An 11,512-nucleotide genomic window follows, 5' to 3' on the forward strand; every position below is an offset into this window, starting at 1 on the left:
GACAAGTACTAGCAGTGTACTGTAGAGCGAACAGGATTGCATACTTGCATGCATGAAGCATGATGGCATCCAAGGAGAAAAGGTGTACACGAAGTGGAGCCCCAGCCTGCTGCTTTTTAAGCAAAGGTTGGTGCACACCAGATAGGACTTTCCTCTCGCCGAGATCCAATTCCCCTAGCTAACGAGCCCATGACTAGTTCATTACTGGTTATTGGCTGTCACCTGCCGAGTCGCCAAGCAAGAACGGATCGCTTCCTCTCCTGCCTGGCTGCTCGGGGGCTCGGGGCCTGAGTGCCTGACCTACCCCTGTACTGCTGTACACACATGCGACGGCAGCAGCAGGCGTCTTGACTTCTCCCCGATGGAGACGTGACTGCTGCTGCCTCCGCCGCCGCCGCCGCCAAGGCTGGGTCCTGGTGACGCCTGTGGCCATGGGCGGTCAGGCCACTACGTAGCGTACCCAGAACAGCTGCCGTGCCGCGCCGCGCCGCGCGGACCCGCACAATCTGCCTACGGATGCAGCCGATCCTGATTTTGATTTTAACCGGGACCGACGGCGATGTTTCCCTGCCGCTGTCGAGGATTTCGCTGTGCCCCTCTGCCCAAGATCGGCCTGCCACAGTGTTTCTTCTTGCAGTGCTTTCTTTACCGGGAAGTTTCACGCGTCGCGTCGCCTTCCATCCCGGGTTGACGAGATATACGGCGTGCTTTCATCGGGCAATAGGGCCTCGTTTAGATTGCGAAAAAATTTCAAACCGATGAATAGTAGCATTTTCGTCTTATTTGACAAATATTGTCCAATCGTGGACCAACTAGGCTCAAAAGATTCATCTCGTGATTTCGATCTAAACTGTGCAATTAGTTTTTTTTTTACCTACATTTAATACTCCATGCAAGCGGCTAAAAATTGATGTGATGGAGAGAGAGTAAAAAAACCTAGAATTTGGATGGCATCTAAACAAGGCCTAACTGTCTCTGTCGCCCTCGCCCCTACTCCCCTGGCGTCGGGAGCATGGCATTGGCAATTTGGCATGGCTACTTCTCTGTCGGAGCTTGCAGCTGCGCTTACCTGGATCCCCGGGTAGGCTCTGGCTCTGATTGTCATGGGGAGTCCATGGGTATTGAAATTTGGCGCAAGGCCGTATAATAATACATAATCTATCCGCTACCAATGGTGGTTGGAGAAAGTCCGTGGATTTGTTGGGATTTTGCCATTTTCAACAAAGGAGTTTGAATATATATATAGCATAGCATATCCACCGATTGAGCCAAGCGGTAGATAAACTAGGGGACGCCAAAATTCAGGTTCAGGTGTGGTGTGCAAGTCACACACGGCATTTCATGATTTTTTTTTGGGTATCATATCTGAAAATACTATGGTGTGAGTTGAAAATTTATCCCATATGCATTTGAATAAGACCGTTAATTAGGAAGACAGCACATAGGGCAGCTTCTGCAAGACAACATCTGCAGACATCCATGGGATATTTAAACAAGCACCACGCTTTATTTATTTATTTTTAAGAGGAGATCATGCGTGAGTTTTCCAACTTTTTTCAAGTAACGATTACCAGCCATCCAGTAGAAAAGCCAATAGCCTAAATTTACTACTTCTGCCCCTGCCCACACCACGTGCCAGCGCTAGTGCCACGCTATGCCTCTCGTAGTGTACATTTGCTTCTTCAATTGGACAATGGATGGGAATAAAAGAGAGGGTAATGGAGAAAAAGGCAGAGAGAAACAAAGTTCATTTTACATGAGAAGAAGTACATTTATATACCTAGCTAGATTGAATAAACCTAAAACCAAATTTCACTCTAACTGACCAAATAAACATTTCCAGAATACAATTTAACAAAAACGACTGACTATAGTTAACTTTTTTTAAAACAAAATCCTTCGTAAATGTGTTTTATAAGAACCATTGTACTTATCGTGAGATGCTAAGTTTTTTTAAAATATTTCCAAACTTAACTTACAAAAGTTGAGTTCGAAATAAACACAACAACAATATGAATCGATGTATAATTAGAAAAAGGGATTTGCTATTTTTCAGATGCCTGAAAAATAGCATCTATTCAGGCAACAGTGGTGAGCTTTTAGATGAAGATCCAACGGTGCCAGGTTATGATATAAATTCACACAAAGACAATTAACAATATACAATTCACATACAACTAACAATGAATAATTATTTCTATAACAAAATTTTGATCTAAATCGATATATATAAAACAATAAACAAGTAACACACTCAATAGACACGAATTTTGAAGCATGATTGATGACCACACACGTCGTCTGAATCACTGAATGGAAGCCTGATTTCAGGAGACTGTTCCTTAGCAAAAGTGTTAGAAAAAACGTTACTCTCGTGGGCACGCCATTTTCCTCTTTCCTATCGCCACGCCGTCCGAGCCTGGGCCCAGAGTGAGCGTAGTCAGGCACCACCCACCCTGCTATGGGCTCAGCCGCTCACGGCGTCGCAAAAACCCCCAGATCACACCCAGAAACACACCCCAAACTGCGCAGCCCCACAGGGCAGTGACCCATCACGCACACGCGGAGACGCCACGTGAGAATGTTCCCCTCCGCCCTTCCCCACCTCAGCCTAAAATCTACCGCCCGCGGACCGCCGGCTCCGCGTCCCCAGCACCTAATCCATACCGTTAGCCCGCACAGCAGTTTTTAGTGCTTGAGATAGGCTGTGTAGGCTCTGTACTCTCCTCTACTTCCCCTTCTCCTCCGCCTTCTCTCTCTCTCCGCAGGCCGTATCCTTCCTCCCTCGGTTCCTCTCATCTCCCCCACCACCCCAGCGCCCCAAATGCCGCTCCAACCCTAGCCTCCCGCCCCGCCTTCTGATCTCGGGCGGCCATGGGTAACTGCTGCCGCTCGCCGGCCGCCGTCGCGCGGGAGGACGTCAGCTCCTCGCACTTCCCCGCATCCAACGCGAAGAAGAAGCCGCACCAAGCGCGGAACGGCGCCGGCGGGCAGAAGCGGCTCTCGGTGCTGGGCGACGAGGGGTGCGAGGTCATCGGGATCGACGACAAGTACGTCCTGGACGACAGGGAGCTCGGCCGCGGGGAGTTCGGGGTGACGTACCTGTGCATGGATCGGGACACCAAGGAGCTGCTCGCCTGCAAGTCCATCTCCAAGCGCAAGCTGCGGACGGCCGTCGACGTCGAGGACGTGCGCCGGGAGGTGGCCATCATGCGCCACCTGCCCAAGAGCCCCAGCATCGTGTCCCTGCGGGAGGCGTGCGAGGACGAGGGCGCCGTGCACCTCGTCATGGAGCTCTGCGAGGGCGGCGAGCTCTTCGACCGCATCGTCGCGCGGGGCCACTACACCGAGCGCGCCGCCGCCAATGTCACCCGCACCATCGTCGAGGTCGTCCAGCTCTGCCACCGCCACGGCGTGATCCACCGCGACCTCAAGCCGGAGAATTTCCTCTTCGCCAATAAGAAGGAGAACTCACCGCTCAAGGCCATCGACTTCGGCCTCTCCATCTTCTTCAAGCCTGGTGAGTCACCCCTACTGTGATCCTTTCCCAATTTGGGAGAATTTTATGCGCACTTCGTGATTTCTGGTTTTAGTGGGGGGTGGTCCGGACGAAACTGGGCAGTAGAGCTCAGAGTAGCAAAATGTACATTTTTTTTTCTGCGATCCATAAAAAATGTGGTTATTATTACCAGCTCTGCAATCCGGAAACAACTTGGCGGTTCTTTCATCGGTAATTGGCTATTACTAGCTGCAAGGCAGTATTTGGTAGTGGTCCGGTGGATACTGTTAACATCCTTTTTTTCAGGATAATATCTAGCAGTACTGACGATAATTTTCAGGACATTGGTTCAACCGGGCTCTTTCTTTGGTTTGATGAAGAGTGAACATATCGTGGTGGGCTCAGTGGTTGCCTGGTTGGCACATGAAAGTGTTAGGATGTTTGTAGTGTGGTACACTATTATTGGGATTATGACGAACAATTAGTGGTTCATTAGTTGTGAAATAATGTATCATTCATTGTTATCGATACATTATTTCTTTGATACTAGTATGTGAATATGTGACAGTGAGCTCGGTATCCGCTACTGTGTAGAAGTTATATAGCACTGAATTGTTAGTATTTCGGAGTGGATGTGATGTACATTCTTACGCTTGCAGAATTACAATTCATGAAACGTTTACTAGTATTTACTCTCGACAGAGTTCCGAAATACAGTATACAGTATTTACTTGATTTGCATCAACTTATCAAGTGAGCTTAGGTGCTTAGCGGTCAGGATTTGTGATATTGATAAGTAAGATAAAGTGGTTCTCTACTGTGATTCTGCTGTGGATGTTTTCTTTTGTGACAGCGAACTCTTTATAGAGGATTCCTGTCAGGTGCTTCTTTTGTTGACCATTCTCTGTGTGTTTTGGTCTTGGACCCTCACTCCCCACACCCACCCACACAAACAGAGCTAATTAAGAATAGCCCATGTGCCATTTTATCATTTAGATTTGCAACTTAAATGTTGGTTCCTTTATGAAATAGTGCGTACACAAGGACAGTCCACTCTGACTTAACTTTTACTGACTTGAGTACTCAGCTCATGGAACAGAATTATCTGTCACCGTGCAGACTTTGTTTTAAGGAAAAAATGACCTTATGCTGCTGAAAAGTTGTCACTTATGTTATATACCATCGAAAGAAATTGGTACACTCAAATACCACCCAAAGCCCGCTGAGGCCGTTCTCTCTCAACACGATATTTGTACCCTCCCCCCACCCCACCCCAAATCTCTCCCACAGTTTTACTGCTTATAGTCCCCTCTCCCCTGCTGTGCCCTGTCCTGTGAGCCACCAGTTATGCTACTGGCCGTGGTGGCAAAAAGAATACATAGTTAAGGAGCATCTAGGTGTTTTCTGTTGCATGGGTCAAGAAAAGTTGTATTCTAATTTCTAAAGATTCCATTTGGCACGTTGTGCTTCTGGGATCTAATTAAGGCGTTCTGTCTGTTATTCTGTGTCGGTAGCTGTGGATATTGTGTGAATGGTTCACTTATTTGGTGATATAGATGGACTGCTTTGATCTTGCCAGAGATACAGTTTGCCTATAATAGCAAGAACAATTGACAATGGTATAAAATGGAAAGAATGATCTTTCAGTGGTAGTTAGTTATAAGGGGCTGTTTGGTGGGCCTCCGCTCTGCGTGCTCCCTGTGCTAGAGCCGGAGCCCTTTTGCCAAAGCCCGAAATCGTGGCTTCGCCTGCCGTACGAGAAAACGGCTCCTCCTCACTCATTCCACGCTGGAAGCGCTCCTACAACCTGCATTGTTTGGTGCGGCTCCACTGCCGGCGCCGGAGCCAGAGCAGTGCGGGAGCCGCACCAAACAGGCCCTAAGTGTACAAATGTATGTCAACGGTATATAAAGTGACGATCTTCTGGTTGCGTGATACCAAACTTTCCTTGTTTGAATAGCTATTATTGTCTGTCTGGCCACTTTTTTCTGTTACAGAATTAAGTTTTTCATAATTTATTAAGAACTAAATTGTTCATCAATTTGCTAAGGTTCTCTTACTTGGTATGGCTACAGTTGGTACTATGATAATTAATTCAATGCTGGTTTCTGTTTGGCCAAATAATGAGAGTTTACTTGGAGCAAAACCTTATTGCAGTCCTCTTTATAACATGTTCAATATTTTTTTTCTTGACAGGCGACTTCTTCGTTTAGAATCATTTTTTTCTAAACCACTAATTCTTCTCTTCTAATAGAATTCAAAATGGAAAGCCTTTAGTTCAAAATCTACTGTTCTACATTAACTCTACGCCGTGATTTTAGTTGGCTTTCTATATGCTATTCAACAGGACTACCCTTGGATCTTAAGACAGCGACACCATACAAAATTACAAATCTATATAATGGCAAAACAACGTTGTGGAGTAGGAAGAAAAAAGAGGAGTAATAAAGGGGCTGGCCCAGCCCATATGCCCTCCCCTTCCATGCTGTGTACCATCTGCATAGAGGTTATCCTGATGAGTCATCCAGCGGCGCCTCCCTTCCTCCTCTCTCGGTCACTTCCCTTGCCTCACTGCTCTGTGCCCTCATATCGACCACTGCCACTGCCCCCTTCCAGACCATGCCGCAGCTGACCAGAGAAGCTCCACGCCAGTCACTGGTGCCAGAGCTAGCGGGGACGGCAGTGGACTGCAGCCCTTGGCCTTGCTGGCCAAATCCCCTCCCACTCCGTCTCTTCCTATCCTCTCCCTCTGCAACTCTCTTTTAATGATGTTGTGGCAAGGAAACCGAGACGCCTAGAACCCAGCATTGGAACATCACCTAGGGGACGACTTGAAAATCATGGGACCATCGTGAAGTCATTTCCACCTTAGTTCTCTGTATTCTTTTCTCGAGGGAAATGTTCCCATTTCCCATAGGGCCCCTTTCCCATATAGGTAGCCAATTATATCTATGTACTATAGTAACTGTAACCAGCATTACTCATTCCATACAAAAGAAGCTGCCAGAAATTGTGCAAATGTTTTTTTCCCGTATCTGGAACTTTTCTAAGTCTTAGAACTATTGCGTGAGTACTTAGTGAAAGTTGAGGATCTCAACATTTCACCATTGATTATGATTTTAGGGCGTAATAACTATCGTAGATGCTAGAGAAGGTATTTGTTTTATCAAGTTTTCATGGAAGATTAGTGTCTAGTACAAAAAAATCCTTCTTAAGAAAGATGAAAAAAAAAAACTGCATTTATACCTCAGGACTGGCATTGTGACGTTGCTGATATGCAATACTTGCAGGACAGGCATGTGTACGGCACAAGTAAACTCTAGTTTTTATTTGCCCTTTTCTCATCCTTTTTTCTACTTTTTAGGTGAAAAGTTTTCAGAAATTGTGGGAAGCCCCTATTACATGGCTCCGGAAGTATTGAAGAGAAACTATGGGCCAGAAATAGACATATGGAGTGCGGGAGTTATCTTGTATATTTTATTATGTGGAGTTCCTCCATTTTGGGCTGGTAACTTCTTTATTGAAACTGTATTTTTTCATTAAATTTACTCTACTTCAGAAACCCTGACCTAGAAAAAATTGCAGAGACTGAACAAGGGGTGGCACAGGCTATTCTTCGTGGAAATATCGATTTTAAGCGGGAACCCTGGCCTAATGTTTCGGAAAATGCAAAAGATTTAGTTCGACGCATGTTGGAGCCTGATCCAAAGCTCAGGTTAACTGCAAAGCAGGTTATTGGTATGTCATCACTGATGCTAGAAAAAGGCAGGCCTTAATATGCCACCTGCCTATTTTCTTGAGTCCTGAAATTGTCAAGTTGATCAGTCTTTTAGTCCCACATAAAGCTTGTCACAACCTTTTTTTTCATTCATTCCAATAGTAAAAAACTGTGATGGTGCCCAGTTTGATTTGACATTCCTGCTGTATTTCCATTGCTGGGGTGGTCACTATGCTTAGTAAACACTACTGTTGTCTATTGTTCTGGAGCATCTGATTGGGATATTTGCAGCACTAAATTTTAGACAGTATGATTCTATTCGACTTTTCCCCTAAAAGAAAGAGTTATTTCAATTCAGTGAGGTGCCAAGCTATGTAAAAGATGAACAATGCGTAGAATCTGAAGTTAGCTTCAACCTCTATCTGTTTCTGAGTCAGTTTGTGACATAATTGGAGGCCAGCAATGTTGTGCACTCTCGTAAATAGATGTTCCATCGAGAAATGTTTGGATAATACTTTAGCATAGTTCTTTTTTTCCCCAAAAGTCAAACCACCTCCCAACCTCGTATAATAATTTTTTCACTGTCCTTTTTGATTGAGGAATGTTGACATTTTTTTCAAAAAAAAAATACAGAACATCCTTGGCTTCAAAATGCGAAGAAAGCTCCTAACGTCCCTCTTGGAGATATTGTAAAGTCAAGGCTCAAACAATTTTCTAGGATGAATAGATTCAAAAGAAGGGCTCTAAGGGTCTGTATCTTGCTCTATTGAACCTCTTCATCCTGGTCTGATATTTTATTCTCCCTTATCTCTGCCATAGCAATTCAGGATTGACTGATAAGATTAGCTGTATGTGTTTGACACTTTGACTAGGTCATTGCTGATCATTTGTCTGCTGAGGAAGTTGAGGACATAAAGGAGATGTTCAAGACTATGGATACTGACAATGATGGGATTGTATCTTATGAAGAACTAAAGACCGGAATAGCAAAACTCGGTTCCCATCTTGCGGAATCAGAAGTGCAGATGCTCATTGAAGCTGTAAGTATTCAAAGAATCCCCTTCCAATCCTCCTAGAAACAGATAAGATTGAGTTCTGTATTTATAATTTACTTAGAAGAGTCTTAGGTTGTTAACAGATCACCTGTTAATAGAAATGGTACAAGGAAGATGTGATGCATTGAAGGACAAACAATTGTAATTTTCATGGAAAGATACGTTGAACCAACTTCATAATCTTCACCCTGTATCTAGTGCATCCCTTTTTATGCCTCGATGGCATTTTCCACTTCATATCCACATCAACCAGATGTTCCAAGCACCTGGGGCATTTAATGTGGGCAGATTTTCCAGGGTGAGAAGGGCAGGCCTGGTGCAGTGGTGAGAGTTGTCTCACTGAGTTACTAGGCCAGGGGTTCGAAGCAGCCTCTCTGCAGATTTTGCGGGTGGAAGGCTTGTCCTCGGTTTTTCCCTTCCCTAGACCCCACTCATGTGGGAGCCTCCTGGCACTAGGTCTGCCCTTTAGATTTTCCAGGGTGACTATTATTCATCTTTGATATATGCCCCAGTTATATTGCATTAGTGTCAAACACCCATCTGACCTGAGCATATCCTAGTGATGTCTAATAGACCGATTCATTTAGTTAGACGTGTCCATTTTCCTTCTGTTTGCTTAGGTGCTAACCTATTGTTTCATTCCTGGACTCCTGGTGTAGTTTAGAATATATACATGCCTGTGGGCAATGGAATATTGTGTGCTGTGCGTTAGGCACTCCTTTTGAATGACATGAAAATTCCCCGCTGATCTCGGTTGTGCCTTCTAGATCAAGAGAGCTAAGGTGCCTGTTGGCCCACAGGATCACCGGCTCAGGTGAGTGAACCACTCACCAGTCTTGCCGAGCACCCGCTAGTGTTGCCGAGCACCCACTAGCCGTGTCGACCACGAACAAGCGTTGTCCGTTCCCACACACTATGGCTAGAGCTAGAAGAAGGGAGAACAGGGCATGCACACACAGTACAAGGCACCAGCGTTGGCCGAAGCCCTGTCTGAGAGATGGCAAATCTGAACTCTCTTTACTGAGTTGCCGTGGTAGTCTATTTATACAACTCTATCCATCTAGTCCCAGTACAACGCACATGCTGTAACAGTAACTAGATAACATACAGGGCTGACTCTGCGCCGGCCACTGCATGTGCCTATAGTGCTGCAGGTGAGCCGTGCGGCGCCTGCACCTGCAGCGGCTATAATATCACAGCAGGGGTATTAGGTAGTAATACTGGTGCCCAAATGTACAGGAGCTGAACCTCAACACTGACTGCTTACCGGCAGATTTGAGGCAAGTGGGATGATTTCATCAATGAAATACATGTCCTTGTCTCATACGGGCAACGGAAAAAAAAAAAACTGTGTGTAGTGTAGCAGCAATGTAAGGGCCTGTTTGGCAGAGTTTTGAGAACAGCTTCTGGGCTGAATCACGGAGCTCTGCCAAACAGTTTTTTTTTAAAAAAAAACGGAGAAGTCATTCTATGTTGATTCCATGAAGTGAGTCTCTGAAATGAACTAAGAGGCTGGGAGCTGAAAAAAGTAACTTCTCTTGATTCACTCCACAAACAAAATCACCTTTTACATAGAATTTATCCAAAAGAATAAAAAGTAACCACTTTTAGCTACATAATCACTTCTCATAGAGAATCACTCCTCAGTCCTCACAGAACCAGGAGCGCAGGAGGTTGTGACTGATTTGAATTGTACACTATGCTCATCTTCTATTGAGTTATGTGCTCTGCAGCTTGCACATCTTTGATCAGTCCTGATTGGCATACAGGTGGATACAAATGGTAGGGGGGCACTAGATTACGGAGAATTTTTGGCTGTCTCTCTTCATTTGCAAAGGATGGCAAATGACGAGCATCTTCGCCGGGCCTTCCTATTTTTTGACAAGGATGGCAATGGTTTCATTGAACCTGAGGAGCTACGAGAGGCTCTAGTGGATGATGGAGCAGCTGATAGCATGGAAGTGGTGAATGACATTTTGCAAGAAGTTGACACTGATAAGGTCATTATACTCTCATATCTAATCCAACCGTTATTTTGGTTCTCCAGTCATCTGAATGAATATCTTCTCCATTTACATCTGCAGGATGGCAAGATTAGCTATGACGAATTTGTAGCAATGATGAAGACCGGTACAGATTGGAGAAAGGCATCCCGGCACTATTCAAGAGGAAGATTCAACAGCCTTAGCATGAAGCTTATAAAGGATGGGTCGGTAAAATTGGGCGTTGAGTGAAACCACACTCTCGTTCATATGTGTGCATGTAGTTAGGCCCTTGGCCCGCTAAGCCGAAATACTTTTGGCCTTATTCCCCCTAGGTGGAAACCCTCTAATTGTCTTACCTGTGTAATTAGCTATCCCGGTTTCGCTGACAAGCACAGAGCCAAATGATGTTCCGAATGGTGTGCTCCTGCTTTCACCTGTTCTCTTGATCCTGTGGCACCTGATGCCAAGTGTTGTACAATACAAATGTTTTCGCAGTCATGAAATGCAGTTTGTTGACCTACCGTGCTGCCCGGTGGCAAAGTTCATTACGTGCTTCTTCTATTGGGAAACGCCGAATAATGTGTTCGGAAGTGGCGTCCTACTCCTGCCTGCAATGTGATGCCAAAATAGAAGATATGATGCAATGTTCACCTAGTACATTAGGTGGGTGCAATGCAACGCAAACAAAATCGGATGCTGTACTATCTGCCATGCAAATTGGCCTGACTCTGATGCTTTCGTGATCGAGAAGCCGGAGTGATATGATGGTGCCGGCGTTCAACCACGTGAGTGAATTCCTCGGAGCAATACAATGCTTCTTCATCAGCCAAGGACTTGGATGCATCTGCTTCTGCTGGAGTGCACAAATAAAGATTGATGGCATCATCAGGCGTGGAGCATAAGTAGATAGATGAGGTTAACGTGGTCAAATTCCGAGGACAAGATTAAGCCGGGAAGCATACGGCTCCATTTGACGAGCACGAAGCATCTGGGGCGGGGGGTGAAGTGAAACTCCCCCGAAATCCGTCCGTTCTTCACCACCACTGGCGGAATAAAAAAACCCGTGTGCGCTCGATCACCGCTTTCCGCCACGGCATAGCATCATCATGATGTGCCGATGCTCGCTAGTACATACAGTAGGTACCACCACCCCCAGCCAAAACGGACCTGAACTGCCGTGTCATGCCCGTGCACGCCGCTGCTGGTGCTGGGTATGTATGCCTGTCTACTCGAACCGCACCGTACCGACTATCGT

At 45.6% G+C, this 11,512-nt stretch overlaps 1 protein-coding gene across 2 annotated transcripts; it reads left to right on the forward strand.

Moving 5' to 3' along the window:
* Nucleotides 1–2,681: 2,681 nt before the first annotated feature.
* On the forward strand, nt 2,682–10,800 carry LOC136450689 (calcium-dependent protein kinase 3). 2 transcript variants are annotated; one of them, XM_066451255.1, is made up of 7 exons: nt 2,684–3,520; nt 6,864–7,007; nt 7,085–7,237; nt 7,851–7,966; nt 8,090–8,257; nt 10,042–10,272; nt 10,357–10,798. In XM_066451255.1, the coding sequence occupies exons 1-7, from the start codon at nt 2,875–2,877 to the stop codon at nt 10,504–10,506; spliced, it is 1,608 nt and encodes a 535-aa protein (XP_066307352.1). In that variant the 5' UTR covers nt 2,684–2,874; the 3' UTR covers nt 10,507–10,798. The 2 variants fall into 2 exon arrangements, with proteins under 2 accessions (XP_066307351.1, XP_066307352.1); XM_066451254.1 differs by having other exon boundaries at nt 2,682–3,520; nt 10,042–10,800.
* The last annotated feature ends 712 nt before the right edge of the window (nt 10,801–11,512 follow it).

Source organism: Miscanthus floridulus, chromosome 5 (assembly GCF_019320115.1).
Source record: "Miscanthus floridulus cultivar M001 chromosome 5, ASM1932011v1, whole genome shotgun sequence".
Lineage (NCBI taxonomy): Eukaryota > Viridiplantae > Streptophyta > Magnoliopsida > Poales > Poaceae > Miscanthus > Miscanthus floridulus.